The sequence below is a fragment of the Rhineura floridana genome, chromosome 6, assembly GCF_030035675.1.
Source record: "Rhineura floridana isolate rRhiFlo1 chromosome 6, rRhiFlo1.hap2, whole genome shotgun sequence".
In the NCBI taxonomy this organism is placed as follows: domain Eukaryota; kingdom Metazoa; phylum Chordata; class Lepidosauria; order Squamata; family Rhineuridae; genus Rhineura; species Rhineura floridana.
Window position 1 is genome coordinate 72,443,638 of NC_084485.1, and position 22,003 is coordinate 72,465,640.

General features: G+C 42.2%; 1 protein-coding gene across 8 annotated transcripts in view; it reads right to left on the bottom strand.

Annotated features, from left to right (window-relative positions):
- ANKS1A (ankyrin repeat and sterile alpha motif domain containing 1A) overlaps positions 1–15,853 on the bottom strand; it is a 212,749-nt gene extending 196,896 nt beyond the window's left edge. For 4 of the 8 annotated variants that reach the window (XM_061632339.1, XM_061632337.1, XM_061632338.1 and 1 more), the window contains exon 1: positions 15,505–15,852. In XM_061632339.1, coding sequence (XP_061488323.1) covers positions 15,505–15,680 — 176 coding nt within the window. In that variant the 5' untranslated portion in view covers positions 15,681–15,852. Of the gene's footprint in view, positions 1–11,483; positions 11,573–13,065; positions 13,114–15,504 lie in introns of those variants that run through there. The other 4 variants (XM_061632334.1, XM_061632331.1, XM_061632330.1 and 1 more) reach the window with 2 other exon arrangements.
- Positions 15,854–22,003: the final 6,150 nt, after the last annotated feature.

Genomic DNA, 22,003 nt, shown 5'->3' on the forward strand with positions numbered 1-22,003 from the left:
CTCCCAAGTCATCAAATACTGGTAAGTATTCCATGCCCAAGAGGCTGGTACAGCACAGTAGGGAGGAGAGCCTAGCTGGAAGTCCAGAGCCTGTGAGTTCAAATCCCCGCTCGTGTCTCCTGGGTGTCAAGGGCCACCTAAAGATCACCCCCACAGGGAGTGGCTCAGGGGTTACGTATCCTGCCACCTGTGAAGCCGTGGGCAAGCTGCACAGTCCCAAGGAGCCCGGTTGTCCCCCAGCTGGCAGTTGCGGACAAGCAACGGGCTGGCTTGTGCAGCTGTGGCAAGCTGAGCAGGCCCGAGCCAGCTGGGGAGGACTGGCCTCAGAGGGAGGCAATGGTAAACCACCTCTGAATACTGCTTACCATGAAAACCCTATTCTTAGGGTAGCCATAAGTCGGGATCGACTTGAAGGCAGTCCATTTCCATTTTTTTCACTCCATGCCCAATTATGACTAGCAGAAACATCCATCAACTTGAAATATATGGAATACGTGAAATACAAGAAAGGGAGGCATAATTTGCAAACTGAGATTATGAATCTAGAATTGTAATTACACCTTTTTATAATGTGTATATTTGACCTGTTTCAAGCTCACTCATACAAGGGCAATGGCAAAGCTAAACTTCATGGGAACCACTTCCATGTAGCTGGACCTCTATACACCTCTGGCAGTAAGAATCAGCCCTCAGAGTTGATCCCTGGAACTGAATACTACAAAGCCTAAAAGAAAACAGGCTACAAGTCATATTACAGAACTTCATCAGATTCCTTTTGTTCTGCCAACTAAGATTCATAGCCATATAATATCAGTAAGCTAAGAACTCACTATTAAGACCCTACGTGGTGCAGAGAGGTAAGCGACGGTAACGCAGCAGAAGCTCTGCTCACGGCCGGAGTTCGATTCCAATGAAAGGAGGAAGTTGAATCTCTGGTAAAAGGGGTTGAGGTCCACTCAGCCTTCCATCCATCCATGGTCGGTAAAATGAGTACCCGGCATATGCTGGGGGGTAAAGAAAGGCCGGGGACGGAACTGGCAATCCCACCCCATATATATGGTCTGCCTAGTAAGCGTCGCAAGACGTCACCCTAAGAGTCGGAAACGACTCGCACTACAAGTACGGGGACACCTTTACCTCTTTTAAGAACTCACCTATAATACACATTCTGCCAAGCCCCATGAACCTTTCCCAAAATCCTATTTTCCACCTGCCCCATGCAAAATGTCCTTAAGAAATTCAGAAGACTAGCACAAGGTCCCAGCCTTCCTCCCAAAATGCTATGTGGAAAAAGTTTTTTTTAATGCTACAACATTTTTAAAAATGCAATTCTCAATCCACAGTCTTAAGTGGTAGAATTCTAAAAGAATTCTATCACATGATTTTGCCAACATATAGTTCAGCTCAAAAATAGGTTAGAAGAGAGGTGTGATACAATTTTTCTGAATTGAACTGGGCGTATGTTAAGAGAATGCCAGATCGTTTCCTTACTTATGGTTTTACAATTTTGCAACTATGAACACACACACACACACACACACATTTTTCATCAATAAAACAGAAGTGGTACACTCCTCCCATACCAATGCCTAAATATATTAATTTACTAGACTTGGAAAATATATACATAATATAAGAATAGCCTGCCAATTGCCCACCTAATCCAGCATCATGTTCTCACTGTGGCCAACCAGATGCCCATGGGAAGCCTGCAAGCAGGACCTTAACACACAAGGGTACTCTCTGTTCCCTCCTGTGGTTTCCAGCAACTGGTATTCAGAAGCATACTGCCTCAGACTGTGGAGGTAGAGCATAGCCATTGTGACAAGTAGTCTTTGATACCATTATCCTCCATGAATGTGTCTAATCCTCTTTTAAAGCCATCCAGGTTGATGGCCGTCACTGGCTCCTCTGGCAGAGAGTTCCATAGTTTAACTATGTGCTATGTGAAGTACTTCCTTTTCTCTGTCCTGACTCTTCTGACATTCAGCTTCATTGGATGTTCACAAGTTCTAGTGTTATGAGAGAGAAAAACTTTTCTCTATCCACATTCTCCATGCCATGCATGATTTTATACACTTCTATCATGCCATTTCTATCATGCTACCTCTTACTTGCCTTTTCTCTACACTAAAAAGCCTCAAATGCTGCACTCTTTTCTCATAGAGGAGTCACTCCATCCTCTTGTTGGCCTTTTTTTGAACCTTTTCCAACTCTACAATATCCTTTTTGAGGTGAGGCAAACAGAACTGTACACAGTATTCCAAATGTGGTTATACCATAGATTTGTACAGCAGCATTATGATATTTGCAGTTTATTTTAAATACCTTTCCAACTGATCCCTAGCTTGGAATTTGCCTTTTTCACAGGGGCCACACACCGGGTTGATATCTTCACTGAGCTATCCACTATGACCCTAAGATCTCGTCCTTGGTCAGTCACTGCCAGGTAAGACCCCATTAGTGCATATGTGAAATTAAGATTTTTTTGCCCTGACATACATCACTTTACACTTGCTCACATTACATTGCATTTGCCATTTTGCTGCCCATTCAGTCAGTTTGGATAGGTCCTTTTGGAACACTTTGTTTTAAAAACCCAGAACAATTTATTACCATCAGCAAACCTAGCCACCTCACAGCTCACACCTAACTCTAGATCATTTATGAACAAGTTAAAAACATAGGTCCCAAAGCCAATCCACTTTCTACATCCCTCCATTGGAATAGCTGTCAATTTATTCCTACTCTCTGCTTCCTGTTGTTTAACCAGTTCCTGATCCACAAGAGGGCTTTCTCCTCTTATTCCATGATTGCTAAGCTTTCTCAGGAGTTTTTGGTAAGGTGCCTTGCTGAAAGCTTTTTGAAAGTCCAAGTACACTGTCAACCAGATCACCTCTATCTTTATACTTGTGGACACTCTCAAAGAATTCTAACAGGATGGTGAGACAAAACTTACCCTTGCAGAAGCCATGCTGACTCTGCTGCAGCAAGGCTTGCTCTTCTATATGCTTGGTTATTTAATCTAACACTTTCCACCAGTTTTACCAGGACAGACATTAAGTTAAATGGCCTGTAATTTCCAGGATCCCCTCCCCTGATCATTTTATGATTGGCATCACATTGCCCACTTTCCAGTCCTCAGGTGGATCTGAGGGACCAGTTACATATTTGTGAGAAGATAAGCAATTTCAAATTTAAGTTCTTTGAGGGTTACTTGGTGGATGCCAACCAGACTCAGTGACAGCTGTTATTTTGTCTTTTAAGCCTAGAACATATCTTGTCATCACTATCTGCCTCGGTTCCTCAGACTCTTCCTGCAAAAGTTAGTTCAGGCACAGGGATCTGCCATATACCGTATATTCCGGTGTATAAGACGACTTTTTAACCCAGGAAAATCTTCTCAAAAGTTGGGGGTCGTCTTATACGCCCAGTCGTCTTATACGCCGGAATATACGGTAGTTATTTCGCAAGAGTGGGCATTGTTGGACTATTGCCGGCGTGCCTTTCCGCAAACAAACGTGCAGGCTAGGGCTGGTGTGTATACACACACACGTGTGTGTATACACGCACAGACACCCGGCGGGGAGGGCAGGGGGCGGGGGTCAGTAGCGTCAGGCTCCCATGGCGTCACTACTGACGTCTCGCATTCCAGCCGCTGTATGAAGAGGCCTCTACGGCTCCTCTCGCATAAATGACGCGCGGCGTGGAGGGAGAGGGAGAGCAAGCGCGCACTCAGGAGCCTCCTTCAGTTACAACCGACAGGGACGGGGACAGGCTCTGAGCGCGCCGCAGCTAGCCGGCCGGCCTATATAAACAAAGACATTGCTTTGGCTTGGACTCCTTACTCAGTCCCAACTCTCACAGCAGCGACACGCGGGAGACGCGGCTTCGCTTCACTGCTGCTATATCCCGGCTCTCCCCCGCCCCTTCCAACCATCCAATGCCTCAGGACAGCACCCACCTGCTGAGGTTTTCAGGGAAATAAAGCGTTGGACACACTACATGTAAAGACGGAACCGCCACAGCAACCGAGTCCGTACACAGTATTATGAATGAGGTGCTGCTGCAACAGGGGATGGAGGTGGCGGGGAGACACTTGGGCAAAGTTTGGGTCACTTTTGGTCACGGCAAATCCGGGCAGGGAACAAAACGCTCCGTCTTCGCGGTAGTAAAGAGGAAAGCGGCCAATCAGAATTGAACTCGCCACTTGAAGCGCCAGTCTTGGGGATGTGGGCTCTTCTGTGCAGCCTGCTCTCTCGATCTCGGCCAGCGGTGCTTTCTTTCCTCTGCTTGTAGTTGTCATGGGGATGATGCTCGTGGGCTTGCCCTCCCAGGCTTGATGAATGGCGGCAATTTGTCCTCGTCCCGGACAGCCGCAGCGGAGCTTTCTCTCGGGGGGAAAAGAAGTGCTCTTGGACCTTCCCTGTTGGTTTTTGCTGCGCGAGCGTGGCTTGGGCAGAGGTTGGATTGGGGATGGGAGAAGAGGGGAAAACAAAAGCCAGCGGGATAGCTTAGAGGAGAAAGCGGGGCGGGGAGCTCGTTAAAGGACCTGGCGGCGGAGATGATCTGATCTGGTGCGCGGAAGGGCCTGGACAAAAGTTGAGGGGATTGCGCCTCGTTGACGCTTTTCAGCTACGACAAGCCCGCACGTGGAACAGGGGGAAGAGAGGCAAAGGGGTGGCTTTTATGTTTACATGTTTGATGACAAACAGCCTTATGTTTATAAGTGACAGTTTTCCTGCTAAGTACCTGCATGTCATAAGCAGGGGTAGTCTTATACGGCGAGTATATCCCAAACTCTATATTTTAACTGGAAAAGTTGGGGGTCGTCTTATACGCCGGAATATACGGTATTCTCCACTATGAAGAAAGCTATAAAGAAATCATAGCAATTTCTCTGCAATCTCCTTCTCCTGCTTTAGTACTCCTTTGACCCTTGTCATCCAAGGGTCCAATCATCTCCCTAGATGGTCTCCTGCTTTGAATGTATTTAAAGAATTTTTTGTTTTTAGCTATGTGCTCAAATTCTTTTTTTAGCATCCCTTATTGTCTTCTTGCATTTCTTTTGCCAGAGTTTGTGTTTCTTTTTATTCTCCTCATTCAGAAAAGACTTCCATTTTTTGAAGGAAGCCTTCTTGCCTCTAACAGCTTCCAATATAGCAGTATATACTCCAGTTGAGCTTCTAATATTGTGTTTTTAAACAACTCCCAAGCATTTTGGAGTGATTTGACCCTCTTGTTTATGCCTTTTAACTTCCTTTTTACCAGTCCCCTCATTTTTGGGAAGTTCCCTCTTTTGAAGTCAAATGTAACCATGTTGGATTTTCTTGGCAATTTGCCATATACATACATGTTTAATTTAATAGCACTATGGTCACTGCTCTCAATCAGTTCACCAACGGTTCACCAACAGTTACATCTCAACCATGACCTAGGCACCATTTAAGACTAAGTCTAGGATTGCCACCCCTCTGGTTGATTCCATGACCAACTGTTCTAGGGCACAGTCTTTTGAGGTATCTAGGAATTTTACCTCTGTATCATGACTGGAACACATACATAGCCAGTCTATGCCAGGGTAGCTAAAGTCACCCATTACTACAACATCTTAGTTTGGATGCTTCCTCGATTTCATTGTTCATCTCAAGATCTTCCTCAGCCTTTTGATCAAGAGCACGAAAGAACATCCCCAGTACTAAATTACTATTGGGGCCCAGTATCATCATCCACAACAATTCTGTGGAGGAGTCTATCTCTTTTGGTGTTTCTATATTGCTGGATTCACTGCCTCTTACATGTATAGAGTGGCACCACCTCCAATATGTCCTTTCAATACAGTTTATATCCAGGGATAACTGTGTCCCACTAGCTTTGTCCATACCATCAAGTTTCAGTTATGCTCACTGTATCAGTGCTGCCTTCTAAGACCAAGCACTCCAGTTCTCCCCCATCTTGGCTTGGAGGCTAATAAGCATTGTGTTTATTCAAGTATCTTTGGCGCTTTTGGTTTGGCCTGTGGTACTTCGGCCTCTCTGAATTCCTATCCTATGCCCCTGCACTCACAATGCCTACCCCATTTAAATTTTCATCATTTTTAATGCCTTTATCCCAAGACGGAGATTTGTTCCAAACCAGACACTCCTCAGCTTCCATCAGTTCCCCACTCCTGTCAGTTTAAAAACTGCTCTGCCACCTTTTTGATTTTAAGCACCAACAGGTAGTTCTCTCCTGATTCAAGTGGAGACTGTCCCTTTTGTACAAGCCCTGCTTCTCCCCCAAATGTTCCCCAGTGCCTAACAAATCCAAACTCTTCCTACTGACACCAATGCCTCACTACAAAGCTGTACTTGTCTAGCTGGCCCTGTGCGTGGAACCAGTAGCATTTCAGAGAAAGCCATCTTGGAGGTTCTGGCTTCAAGCATCCTACCTGAATTTGGCACTCAGCCAAACCTGAAGCATTCAGCAACTTGAATTTGGTTCCAGGACCTCACAACTGCATTTCTCCATGTCATTGGTGCCAATGTGCACCACGATCACTACCTCCTCTCCAGCGCTATCTACTAGGCTATCTAGAAAACAGACAAAATCCACAATCTTTGCACAGGCAGGCAAATCACTCTGCGATCTGCATGCCCGTCACATACCCCACATCTAAGTTCCTAATGATCAAATCACCCACAGCTAGACCCTCCACCCCCAGGAGAAGTATCCCCAGCCCAAGAGGATATCTGTTCATTCCCCCAAGGAATAGGTCCCTTCTAAGAAATCATTTCCCTCTTCCTCAGATAGATGCTCTCCTTCCCAGAGGCTCTCATTCTCCATGATATCAGGAGAGCTATCATCCGGGAAGTGGGACACAGTGTTCTATGCAGTCTTGTCCATGCATGAACAGAGCAGATTTCCACTTGCACAACATGACTTCACTGTCTTCTCCTCCTTATTGCAGCCCCTGTGCATGCCCTCCAAGACTGGGACAGGACAGTGCATTCACTCCCAAACAACATAGGCAGCAAGTGAGCCTCCCAGAGAAAACAGTTGCATAGAAGGGGTACAGTGACAGAAGGCCCTCTCCTGTTGCCATCTCCCCTACCTAATTCCCAGGATGAGGAGCATATAATGGAGAAGGCATTCCTGCAGGTATTCTGAACCCAGGCAAAGCATGGCTTTAGAAGTAACTACTTCTAACAAACTGGGCTCAGAAACTGACTTTGAACCAGTGGACTCTTTTAAGCATTAATGAGATATTTTCCCTTAGCCCAGTCATGGCATTTTGCACTTGTTGCCTCTGAAGAATAGCCCCATGTACACACAACACATTGCAGTAGTCTAAGTCTATAGGTACTACATTATTACTTTCTGTGCCCAGGAGGGATCACAGGTGACTCACCACCCTCAGGTAATAAAAGGTGCTCTGTCGCACTAAGGTCACTTAGGTCTTGAGTGACAAAGTTGGATCTATGAGCACCCAAAGGCTGTGAAATTGTTCCTTTAGGGGCAGGGATGCAGCCAAAACATATCACCATCTCCTCTGACAGACAAACCATCCACCAACAGCACCTCCTACATATCAGGATAGAGCTGTAGTTTATTGGCCCTTACCCAGTTCATTACCAGAACAAGACACAAACTATTTTTAAAAAAAAAAAAACTAATGAGCAAAAAAAACATTTTTAAATGGTACATCGTGTAGTACATAATACTTTTGGGTCACAAATTCAATACTGTCAGCATCCGAATCAGATGTAAAAGACCCACAGAACTGGGCATAATCTACATACTGATGACACCCAACCCCAAATGATCTCATGCAAAAGTTTCATGTACATGTTAAATGGCATGGCTCCCAAGTTAAACACTGCAAGACCCCACAGCATAAATACCATAGTATACCATGGGGCTGAGCTGTAGTCCCACAGGACTACCTTATAAAATTGGTCCTACATATGGGAATGAAACCACCAGAACATTTTCTTCCCCATTCCCAACCTAGAGAGCCTATTCAGAGAAGGATACCATCAAAAGCTGTTGATAAGTCCAGAAAAATTAGCCGTGTCACACTCCCCAGCTGCATTCAGATATCACAATAAACCATGGTTTGTCTCAATGGAAATAAGCCTAGCTCCTCCTAGGCTCTTACACTCCTCTCTTCCCTCTGGTGTGGCCACTGAGGAACCTAGAAACTTTTGATTCCAGTTTCAATTAACTTCAATGTAGCATGATATTTTAAACCTAAACTGTTGTTACTCTTTACTATGGTATGTTAAAATAAGCCAGTTTCATAAACATGACAAGCAAATGTTTCCAAACTCCCTCTTGGCTGCACCAGAGATTGAGTACACAAGTCCAAGGAGAAGCTAGGTAAGCTCTTGTCACAATATACCATGGTTTGACATGATGTCCAAATGCAGTCACGTCCTTCTCCTGACCATCACAGTAGCCAATATAGTTTGTACAAAATCAAGCCTGAAGCCACAATGAAATGGATGCAGATTATCAGACATAAAATGCTTCTCTCAGGAAAAACCAAACCAAGTGATTTGTTTATATTTGAAAATGATATACTACATTTCAGACATACCTCCAGGGCAGTTTATATAAAATACTGCAAAGTAAAATACAATAATTCAAGATACAATGAAGTAGAAACACAGAAGCATAACAAACTAAAGGCCTGGAAGAATAAAAACATCTTTGTCTGGACAAGGAATTCCATAGGTGGACACCAATACTAAGGCAACTCTCTTTCAGATCACCACCTGCTTTACTTCAGATAAAACCACTTAGGGACCATGTATATTAGGTAGTATAAAAATAATAAATAATAGGGGCACCTGGAAGAGAGCCTCTGAAGAGGACTGCATACAGACTGATTGGAATGGTGCAGAAGCAGGCATTCCTTCAAAACCCAGAGTCCCAAGCCATGTAAGGTTTCCAAAGGTAAGCTAAAGAAGAGGGTCCCAAAATATAAAAAGACAAAGTCATAGGAATCCAAATGAAAATATCAAAAATACTTCTTCTAAAAACATGAGCTGTACACAGTACATATGAACATGTGTAGATGCATATAAAGAGTACAAAATTACAAAATGCAGGCACAAGTTCTCAAAACCATAAGCACTAGAAGTTCTCCAAACAATACAAATGATGGACTGATGAGATCTCCAGGACTGTCTTTCATTTCATACTTTAGAATCTGAATGGAGAATCAGTCACAAATGGCAGCCATAATTCCCCTTCAGTGCCTTAACTTTTTCCTCTTACTTTCAGGAAAAATACTATTCCTGTTAATATTTTACATCATGATATTTTTATTATTATCCGTTTCCTATTAGAATATATGCATATATGTTTAAAGTTACAAAAAATACTACACCTCCTTTGGTTCTTCTGTGACCACGTAAACCACATGAATTTAACCTGAAGGTTGTGGACTTGAAAGACTGTAATGAAAATGGATTGCGATATTAAAAAAATAAAATTTAGAAAACGTTAGAATATATGTTATAAAATTTTAAATTCAAACCTGCAGTCCAGAAGCAAAGAAATTTTGAGTCCTGGGCAAGGAGTGAGTATACCAATATGTTACTACTGCTGATGATGACCAAACAAAGTTTGGCTGAGATCTTACAATAGGGGATCAGTTGCGAATCCATATATCTACAAACAGCTATGATTCTCACATTTGACTCCAACACATATGTAAATTAATTGCTCTACAGTAAAACTACTTAGAGGAAAACATCTGGTATCGTTAAAGAGTCAGATACAACAATGTTAAAACTTAACAAAAATACAGACAGATTTATCTTGTCATTTAATCTAGCTGGGGACATAGTGTTCAGAGCACGTGAGAATAGCAAATCTAAAGATGTCATTTTATATGAATACAGTAGAATGAAACCTTTCCACAGCAAAAAATTATAAGTAAGAAGATCTATGACAGTTTTCCTGAAAGTGCAAAATTAATGGAGCTTCCAAGTTCACAATGCAAATCTTGGATTTATGCTCAGTGGTCTTCATCTTGAAGTGGTCTGACCAACATATAGTTTTGCACATGCGCACATGATCACTTACACAGCATAAGTAGAATTACAACTGGTAAAGAATTTCAACATATTTCTTCTCAATTGGGTGAAAAATTCTTTTATTTCTAAACTTGGAGAACATGTACAGTGACCACAGTTATAATATCCAATTGGTTCATTCAACTGAAGTGTCATATGCAAAATATCTGAATGGACTAAGTTATCTGCCAAAGTTTAGGTTCTATGAAAGCCAATACAAGGGGCTCTTTGGCCACCTGGTAAATCTTTGAACAATATGCCAATGTTTGTGTACTATCCATTTTTATATTAAAGACTGAATTATTAAATTCCAAGGACCAAAAATAGTTTTGTCAGCTAGACTCAGGAACCACCTGTTTTAGGAAGCCCCTTCATGTAAATCCAGGGAAAATTGATTAACCTGTATTCTGTACACTTGCTCTGATGTACAGTTTCTCTTTAGACATCCAAACTGTTCATATGGTTGGTTGCTCTTCAGATATTTGGTATGATTACTCAAATAATGTAATAATGAATTTCTATCCAGAAGTTTAGTATACCCTGTTACACAAATAGTTATTTTCAATGTAAATTAATACATCCAAGAATGGAAATTCTTTAGGTTCATATGACAAGTAAACCTAACATTATTAAGTTAATCCACCCAAAAAAATTAACACCCTAAAAAACACAATGAAAACATCAACATATCGCCCATAGTATTGAAAATATTAAGGGATTATGGGTAGAGTTTAAGAGGATGGTATTTTCATGCTCAGTTATATAAAAATGGGCAATGCTGAAAGCTGCTGGGCTGCCCATAGCAATCCCCTTTATCTGAAAGAAAAACTGAGTATCAAACCACATTTTTACTAGGATAATGTCCAATAAATCTAATAAAAATGAATCGGTTGATTAGCCAGTGCATTTCTTTAAACACTGGTGAACTGAGCTCTCAACAACCAGTTATATGTTTGACTAATGGCAGCTACCAGTGTTCAAAGGCAGTCCCACATAACAACACATTAGCTAATTTGGGGGTTACCAGGGCACAAACAAATGAAAGGCACACTTGGGGCCTCTAGTGGTAAAGCTGGATTTAGGAATACTCCCAACCTGTAAAAACTTTATCTTGGGGGAAGGAGGGATGCCCCCACCAGAAAAGATTAAACACTATTTCTGAACAGACAAACCATCAATCCACAAGTGTCGATCTTATTGGGCCTGAATTTCAATTTATCGGCCCATTATCTGACTCATTATCATGTTCAGGCAGCAGTTCAACACTTCTACCACCTCACCCGATTATGATGAAAAAGAGAAATACAGCTAGGTATCATCAGCACACTGATGCAAAAAATGGGACCCCAAGATTCTCATGTTTCAGATTTTCTTAAAATGCACCCTCTCAGAACTTATGGAAATCAATACAGGTACCTCATCAGCAAAGTGAGAGACCAAGCCCTGATCAGTGGCCAGATTTTGACAGCATCAAATGCGTTAACTGGAAACAGGGTTCTAGTAACCTATGAGGGATCAAACAAATAAAATTTGCTGATTTTCTGACACATTCAGGCCAAGGAACAGGAGCCATTGTGGTGTAGTAATTAGAGTGTTAAAAATTAGCAACGGGAGAAACTTGGTTTAGGAATGTAGAAAGCTGGGTTAGGAACACAGAAAGTTGCCTTATAGAGACTCAGACCAGTGGTCTATCTACATTTCAAATCCTACTCAGCTATGAAGTAACTAAGAAAGTTTTTGTTATTACTCAAATCCATAAAATAAGGAAGGTGAAATATTTGTAGCACAGAGAATGCTGATCTTTTGAATTCCACTTGCATACTTTAGTCAGAGTATTTCCTTAACACATACAGTACTGCATTCTGCCAAGTTTCAGTTTAACCTACAAGAGTCCCCTTTGTGCCCCCTTGTTTATATTTAGAACTATCCCGTTTTGAACGTCACATTTAGGAAGCCTGTACGGATTACATAAAGGTATTTAAGGCATCTCCCTGCTCACAAGGAACTGTAACTCTTGTTCCTCAATTTCCAGTTACCAACTGTCCGCTCTCCAATCAGATCTCATTTCATTGCAGTTCCTTATTTTATCAGTAACATTCTATATTAATGTTCTTCAAAAACACTTCAATTACAGTTGCCAATTCCATGCACTTCCCAAAGAAGTGCAGGTGGGGGAAATGTTCAGGACATCTCCAGATTCTACAAAACACAAAATTAAACCAATTACTACTGTAATGGGGCTCTGCAACAGGGGCCAACATAAACATCACATGCTACAGGGCAGAGAGAAGGTAGCAAGTAAACAGAATTGCACAGCAGCCATGCATGCATTTCCTTCCAAAGCCCTGAGGTCTGAAGCACTCATTCTATCTCAACTATAGAGAGTGAATCAAGATTCATATTCCTTCTGTGCAAATAGAAAATGATAAAATCCCTACAAACAGGAAACCCTTTGAAAAATCAAACAGGAAACAAGAAACATGAAAAATCAAACAAAAAACTCATCAGTCTTCTTAAAGGTTATAGCTTTTAAAAACACTAGTCACACTGGCAAATTGAAAATTCTTCCTTTCCTACAGCAATAGGTGTAGTTGACTTTGAGTAACCAGTATAAATTTTGGATGCTGCTTAATATTTTCCGAACAGCAACCTGGTGTTTCACAGTAAGGGTATATTTATAATAGCCCTACTGTTTGTGTAGTCACATGGAACAGAAATATTCTGTTCAGAATCATCCAAGCCTACATTAGCAAGTTCAGCAAGCCAATTCATCGTGCCAGACTCTCAAACACAGTACAGATTTACACTCACTATTTCTAAAACAGATACATTTTCAGCCCAGTAACTTCAAACAATTCTGACCTTCCAGATATTCAAACCATGCTTCCAAACAGGATGTGCCCACATGCCAAGTCACAGGCTCTAACCAATTCCGGGAAACATGCATTTAAGTTCAAACGCACACAAGTTCTTCTAATGACTCCGATGGGTTACTCACATTAAATGTTTGTAGGACTGGAACTTGTATCATAGGATGATCAGAAACCTGCTTAGGAATATTGGAAACCTAGGAAAGTCATAGGTGGAAAAGTATCTGTTAAGACCTTCAGACAGTTGTCATTTCAGGAAATCAAATCATTTTAGAATTAAATGCTTAGATTACCTTTAACAAAGATCAGACAAGGCACAATACCAGTGTGGAACTCAGCTAAATCTTTATATAGTGCACATATTTGTGCAAATGGCAACACACACTATTTATACTTCACCTGACTAAAAGGCAACTGTCCCAGAAGCGCAGCAACAAAATAGTCCATCACTGTAGGCAAGTGTTAAGTTTAAATAATTTGTTTATTTTTATTTTTAACACAGATGACACTGTTTGTAATTCAGCTACCAGGGTTGATCTAACTACTATACGAAGGTAAAGAGAATTGTAATGCTTTCTAATCCAAATCTCAAAATGAATTAAGTTGTATACACAAACTATAAGAGGAGTAAAGTGCAGTGCAAACAGAAGCAGATGTTTACTTTTTAGACAAAACATAACCATGTTGATCTTTTTTGGCAAATTCCATATTGTTTTAGTTGAACAAATACCTTTATTAAATATTAGGTAAATGCCCAATGTAGTGTATAAGTTTGAGTTGAGGAGCGCTCTTCTTCAGGCTGGAGTAATCAAAAGGAAAGAAACAATGTTACTTGGCACAACAGAAGTCCCAAGCCTCACTCTGTAACAAGTGAACTGAGTCATTCTGCATTCTTAATTATATTAGACTGTATCTGTAAAAAGATCTCAAGCTGCAACAAAACATGCTGAGACCAAGAATGTTACCTTCCTTTGAAAATATAAAAACCAGCAATTATTTGAAATGTCTCTGTAGCACAACTCTGAATTCTTACAAGGTAAAGAGCAGAGGTAAAGGAAAACATGATAGTAAATAGGAAGATTAATTTTAGATTATGCTCTTATAGAACACAAAAGCAAGTTACAAGTACCACCCAGCAGCTGGAAGAGTTAAGCATGTTAAATGCCTCCTCCATTCTGCTTGAGACAGATACAAACTGGGGCTTGCTGTATTCCTCTTCTCCCCATCACCACCTCACTTTTTATTTAATAACCAGCCTGAAGAGTTCTGATCAACTCAGATGCTTGTGTAACTTGTCACTCAAATAGTAAAGGTATTTGTGTCACTTTTCTAATGGCCTTGCATGCCAGAAACAAACTCAAACACTGGCTTCTATACTTTCAGAGAGAAAGCTGAAATGTTGTTACCTACAGAGACCAAGACATGGTCTTCTTAGATGTCTGCAACTAACAGGCCTCTGCTGTCCTAATCACAGTGAGGAAGATATTACAAGTCACGTTACCAGCTTTTTGAAACAAACCACAAAAGAGAAAACTTGAGAAATCAAACAATCAGCCATTCAGCTGTGAGAAATTGGGAAAGTGGAGGATGCATCAGAGGAACACCACAGAAGATTTAGAAACTGCCAAACTAGGACACAACTATAGCAGAGAACTCATAGGTCTTAGAAGTCGTGTTTTATCTGTACTTGACATCCACTCAAATTTACACCTGTTCTCCTTTGCATGCAGACTCCAATTTCCCTTGTTTTCTTTTTCTCTTGTAATCACTCTTCTGAAGAAGAAAAACCACTTTCAACCACAATAAAATAAAATGGTGGCAGTGCCACTGATGGAACCCATCCTAGGTCCAGACAAGACTCATCAGCTGAAGACAAAGACTAAGCTTTAAAAGTGTAAGGCACAGGTTGGAAGGGGAATACAAAATCTGATTAAACTTGGCTGAAAAGCTACAGATTAGTTAATGGAAATTCAGTTTTATAAAAGATTCCACCCTCACACCAGATCTGTCCATGTTAACCAAAAGCCATCCTCACACAACAGTGTCAGATGATGTCTCCAAAATACGTTTACAAATACTCCCCCAGCCAAAGCCTCCATCTCTTATTAGAGGAACCTCAGCCTATCAATAGAAAGCCACTTTCTCTAGGGAACCTGAAAGCCCCAAAAACACGCCCCTGCCACCTTTACACACACACACATCGGCGCCCCTCGGCCCGAAGCTACCTGGAGCCTTACTTTCCTCAACACCCACACACGCACAGAACCACGCTGACTAGAAGCCGCAGGCTTAGACCTCTGTCCCCGAGATAGCTCCAAAGGCAGTGAACTCAAGCACATGGGTGGCCTGACCACTAAGTCGCCTGGTTCCCGCGAGCCTTCGGGAGGCGGAGATTCCAGCCGCGGACAACCGCACCTCAAGGCATTCGCAAGCCACCGAGAAGACACACCCCCAGTTGCCGAATGGCAAAGCAGACCTGCACAGGTTCCCACTGTCAGCTAGCCGGCCAGCCTCCGCAACATCGCCTCAAAAACTCCGCGAACCACACCCCTGGCCGAACCACCTACCTGAGAAGACTAGAGAGCGGGTGCCCACCGCCGCTGCCACCTCCACCGCCGCCACCGCCCCCGGAGCCGCCCCCGGAGCCGAAGCCCGAGCTGAGGCGCTTGCCCGAAAGTAGCTTCTCCACTGCGGACAGGTTCCCGGTACGGGCGGCCTCCAGCAGCTCCTGCTCTTTCCCCATGGCCCGGGCCCGGCCCGGGAAGCCAACCCTCCACCGTCTCTACCACCCGTCTTGGACTGCTGCTGCTTCAGCCCGGCCGGCGCGTCCTTCCGGGGCGGAGCCAAGAACACCACACCCCCTCAAAGACCTGCGCCTGCCCCCACCACTACTGAGGACAAAGCGGGAAGGGTGGGGAAAGCGGTGCTTGGTAAGCGCACGCTGGCAATTCCCTTTCATTCAGCGGCTGTCGCGTGAAAGGATGAGGTAAGGCAAGGTAGAAGTGGGCGGTTACTGCCCTTCCCCTATAGAATAACACTGAACATTCCCGTCACTTTCGGCCATCTGCAAAAAAATATGAAGGGTCCACTCGAGCGCCACAGCAGCTTTCTTCGAACAAAAAGGAGCTTCTTTTTTTTTTAAAGGACAAAGGGGCTAAGAATCTCGCAGGTGAAGATCACTCGACAGTTGTTTTACAAGTCACTGAGTTTCTTCAAGGAGGAATTTGTGGAAAAGCTTCCGTATAAATTGTAACGTATGATGACATTTTGTTGTTGTTATGTGCCTCCAAGTCGACTGCGACTTATGGCGATCCTATGAATCAGTGACCTCCAAGAGCATCTGTCATGAACCACCCTGTTCACATCTTGTAAGTTCAGTTCTGTAGCTTCCTTTAAGGAATCAATCCATCCCTTATTTAGCCTTCCTCTTTTTCTACTCCCTTCTGTGTTTCCCAGCCTTATTGTCTTTTCTAGTGAATCAGGTCTTCTCATGATGTGTCCAAAGTATGATAACCTCAGTGTCATCATTTTAGCTTCTAGTGACAGTTCTGGCTTAATTTGTTTTAACACCCAATTATTTGTCTTTTTTGCAGTCCATGGTATCCGCAAAGCTCTCCTCCAACACCACATTTCAAATGAATTGATTTTTCTCTTATCTGCTTTTTTCACTGTCCAACTTTCACATCCATACATAGAGATCGGAAATACCATGGTCTGAATGATCCTGACTTTAGTGTTCAGTGACACATCTTTGCATTTGAGGACCTTTTCTAGTTCTCTTATAGCTGCCCTCCCCAGTCCTAGCCTTCTTCTGATTTCTTGACTATTGTCTCCATTTTGGTTAATGACTGTGTCAAGGTATTGATAATCCTTGACAAGTTCAATGTCCTCACTGTCAACTGTAAAGTTACATAACTCTTGTGTTGTCATTACTTTAGTCTTTTTGACGTTCCGCTGTAGTCCTGCTTTTGTGCTTTCCTCTTTAACTTTTATCAGCATTTGTTTCAAATCATTACTGGTTTCTGCTAGTAGTATGGTATTGTCTGCATATATTAAATTATTGATATTTCTCTCTCCAATTTTCACACCTCCTTCATCTTGTCCAGTCCCGCTGTCCATATCTATTCTGTGTACAGATTAAATAAATAGGGTGATAAAATACACCCCTGTCTCACACCCTTTCCGATGGGGAGCCCATCGGTTTCTCCATATTCTGTCCTTACAGTAGCCTCTTGCGCAGAGTACAGGTTGTGCATCAGGACAATCAGATGCTGTGGCACCCGCATTTCTGATGGTTTCCCCGCAAATTTCACCTTACGTGTAGGAAATATTTAAAGTTTCAAGCAGCCTTTCCAGCCACTCCCCAGTAGTAGCCAATGTTGTGCCCTCCAGTCAGAAACGGAACACACTGCTGCCCTTTGAATGTAAAGTACAAAAAGCTATAGCTGAGACAAACATACTGGCAGATGCTTCAGTGCCTTTGCAATGCCTTGGTGACCAATGTAGTTGTTTTTAACTCGAAGCTTTTTTTTCTGCTCAGAGTTACCCTCTGGCTTCTCTAGTTAACAGGATCAACCTTGGCCTGTCCTGTCACTCTTTAGAGCTGGAATTCTTGACTTGTGGATCCATGGATGGGCTTCATGAATCAGGTGCAAAAATTTTTTCCAATGCAATAAAATAAATCTTATTTATTTATTTATTTGGGTGTATAGCTTTCGTGACATTCTTAAAAGAGCCTTTGATTGTGTAGATCATGAAAAACTATGGAATGCTTTAAAAGAAATGGTGGTGCCACAGCATCTGATTGTGGTAACGAGAGAGGAAGTTCTAGGCTTAATAGACAATATAAAAACTGACAAATCAACAGGCCTGGATGGCATCCACCCGAGAGTTCTCAAAGAACTCAAAGGTGAAATTGCTGATCTGCTAACTGAAATATGTGACTTGTCCCTTAGGTCCTCCGCCATGCCTGAAGACTGGAAAGTGGCAAATGTAACGCCAATCTTCAAAAAGGAATCCAGGGGGAATCCCGGAAATTACAGGCCAGTTAGCTTAACTTCTGTCCCTGGAAATCTGGTAGAAAGTTTTATTAAAGCTAGATTAACTAAGCACATAGAAGAACAAGCCTTGCTGAAGCAGAGCCAGCATGGCTTCTGCAAGGGAAAGTCCTGTCTCAGTAACCTATTAGAATTCTTTGAGAGTGTCAACAAGCATATAGATAGAGGTGATCCAGTGGACATAGTGTACTTAGACTTTCAAAAAGCTTTTGACAAGGTACCTCACCAAAGACTTCTGAGGAAGCTTAGCAGTCATGGAATAAGAGGAGAGGTCCCCTTGTGGATAAGAAATTGGTTAAGAAGCAGAAAGCAGAGAGTAGGAATAAATGGACAGTTCTCACAATGGAGGGCTGTAGACCCTCAAGGATCGGTATTGGGACCTGTACTTTTCAACTTGTTCATTAATGACCTAGAATTAGAAGTGAGCAGTGAAGTGGCCAAGTTTGCCGACGATACTAAATTGTTCAGGGTTGTTAAAACAAAAAGGGATTGCAAAGAGCTCCAAAAAGACCTCTCCAAACTGAGTGAATGGGCGGGAAAATGGCAAATGCAATTCAAAATAAACAAGTGTAAAATTATGCATATTGGGGCAAAAAATCTTAATTTTACATATACGCTCATGGGGTCTGAACTGGCGGTGACCGACCAGGAGAGAGACCTCGGGGTTGTAGTGGACAGCACGATGAAAATGTCGACCCAGTGTGCGGCAGCTGTGAAAAAGGCAAATTCCATGCTAGCGATAATTAGGAAAGGTATTGAAAATAAAACAGCCGATATCATAATGCCGTTGTATAAATCTATGGTGCGGCCGCATTTGGATTACTGTGTACAGTTCTGGTCGCCTCATCTCAAAAAGGATATTCTAGAGTTGGAAAAGGTTCAGAATAGGGCAACCAGAATGATCAAGGGGATAGAGCGACTCCCTTACGAGGAAAGGTTGCAGCATTTGGGGCTTTTTAGTTTAGAGAAAAGGCGGGTCAGAGGAGACATGATAGAAGTGTATAAAATTATGCATGGCATTGAGAAAGTGGATAGAGAAAAGTTTTTCTCCCTCTCTCATAATACTAGAACTCGTGGACGTTCAAAGAAGCTGAATGTTGGAAGATTCAGGACAGACAAAAGGAAGTACTTCTTTACTCAGCGCATAGTTAAACTATGGAATTTGCTCCCACAAGATGCAGTAATGGCCACCAGCTTGGATGGCTTTAAAAGAAGATTAGACAAATTCATGGAGGACAGGGCTATCAATGGCTACTAGCCATGATGGCTGTGCTCTGCCACCCTAGTCAGAGGCAGCATGCTTCTGAAAACCAGTTGCCGGAAGCCTCAGGAGGGGAGAGTGTTCTTGCACTCAGGTCCTGCTTGCGGGCTTCCCCCAGGCCCCTGGTTGGCCACTGTGAGAACAGAATGCTGGACTAGATGGGCCACTGGCCTGATCCAGCAGGCTCTTCTTATGTTCTTATGAGACAGGGGTGTATTTTATCATCCTACTTCTTTCATCTATACGCAGAACATATCATATGGAAAGCAGGATTGGACCAAGATGAAGGAGGTGTGAAAATTGGAGGGAGAAATATCAATAATTTAAGATAAGCAGACAATATCATACTCTTAGCAGAAACCAGTAATGATTTGAAACAAATGCTGATGAAAGTTAAAGAGGAAAGCACAAAAGCAGGACTACAGCTGAACGTCAAGTAGACTAAAGTAATGACAACACAAGAGTTATGTAACTTTAAAGTTGACAATGAGGACATTGAACTTCAGAATGCATATGTTGGTTAATAAGTGTAAATTTTAAAGATCTACCATCCCATTTAATATTCAAGTTCAAGGAAGACACAGAGCTGAACTTACAAGATCTGAACAGGGTGGTTCACGACAGATGCTGTTGTAGGTCGCTGATTCATAGGGTCTCCATAAGTCGTGATTGACTTGAAGGCACATAACAACAACAACAAACTTTAGAGAGTTGCTGCCAGCTGAAGTAGTCAGTACTGGACCAAAGCAGAGAAGCAGCTCCCACTTTTGCTTACAAAGCAGAAAAGCAGGTCCCTAGGCTTTTGTCCATACACTTTTTTCTTTATTCCCAACCTCCAGCCTTCCATACATTCCATTAGATAGCGCTATTTCCTAAGGTGCCCCAGAGACTGCCTTTCCTTCTGTTGTGAGCCAGTGTGGTATATTGGTTGTCAGACTATGACTGGGAGACAAAGGTTAACATTCTTACTCTGCCATGAAGCTCCCTAGTTAACCTTGACCAGTCACTATGAGTTGTATCCAGTGCTAGTCCTACTCAGAGTAAATCCATTGCAATTAATTTCCATTACTAACTTGGATCCATTAACTGCAGTGGGTCTACTCTGAGTAGGCCTTAGTTGGATACAGCCCTGTCACTCATTCAAACCTTCCGCACAGGATTGTTGTGAGGACAAAATGGAGAACTCTGTATGCCACCTTGAACTTTATTTACATGAAATAAGTAACAGATAACCCAGCAGCCCAATAGCTTTATATGGGGAAGTAGGCACATTCTCATGCTCTCCAACACACATTGAAAATAATTTATAAGATGGACTTGGTATTGATAACATTATTTTAGTTCAATTATCTTCAAAAGCTTAAGAGATGTTTTCAATTTATCTCTGAAGCTCAAGACAGACAATAAGGTTAAGAAACCTGAAGACAGAGCCATTGTTCATAGATTACACACTGATGTCTTTGGTTCTACCATTTCTAGTTAAACAGGTTTTGATGCATAACAAAAACTTACAAAACTTGCAAAACCTGTTGACCAGAGGCAATAATGGGACAGAAAAAAAATATATACACTGCAAACAATTATGGCTTTATAGCAGTCTTGTACTTTCTTTTAAAAAGCACAGTCTGTCTCAAGTCCTTTTTGATTGTCCTTTCCTTCTTAAAATATCTTTCCCCCCTGAAATTGAAATGGCATCCCAGATTAGGGTCTGCTAGCCTAGTCCTCCCAATTGGGAAGACATTCAACATGTGACTATATCTCATGGTTTGTTTATTTTCTAAAATGTATATAGTAGGGCCCCACTTTTCAGTTGCCTGTTTTTCGGCAGCCTGCTAATACGGCAGTTTTCAGTTAGAGTAAGGTCCCACTCATACAGCGCTTGTTCCGCTTTTACGGTGTTTTTTGGGCGTCGTGCACCATTTTATTGACAGAGTTCCACTTTTCGGTAGGTTTCGCTTTTTGGCGGGGGTCAGGAACTTAATCCGCTATATGAGTGGGGCCCTACTGTATCTTCCCCTTCTTCTGGCATGGAACCTAAGGCAGCATACATGTGGTTCCCAGGTGATCAACCATCCAGGTACTGATCAGATCCATATCTGCTTAACTTCAATAAGGTTGTGATCCCACATTCCTTTGCGTCCATATCAAGTTAATCAAATGCCTTCCTGGATAGAGAAGTAAAGGGAGGAGGACGTTTTGCATTCCAAACTGATAAAGAAACAGGAACGCATTTGCAACAATTAAGACTTTTCTTGAACGTTCTGAATGCTGGGTAAATTATGGTACCATCATACAGGGTTTTTGTGCTATCCCACAGTTTGTTGTTTCTGATACTGCTTTGTTGTTTGAGAGAGAGCCTGCTTCACCTATGGTAGCAATGGTTTGAAGCCTACACACCTTGGGTGCATGATAATAATAGCTACACTGGATGAATGAATGATTCTTATGACTAGTCAGGGTGTTAGCCTGTGAGTGACTCAATCTTTGTGATTTTATTTCCAGACCTACAGTTTTACTTAATGTGTTTAGATACTGCTTTTTATTCCAAAATACCGCTTTTACTTCCCCTACCACTGGATGTGTACTCATAAAGTAGCTGTATGCACAGAGCACACCTTCAATGGTCTTTGCCAGACTATTAGATCAGGCAAGTGCAAAGACAATGGCAAAAATATCCTCCTCTCTAAGCTTCTTAAAACATCTATATATTAGCTAACTTTGCGTATAACAACCCACATTCCTACCATC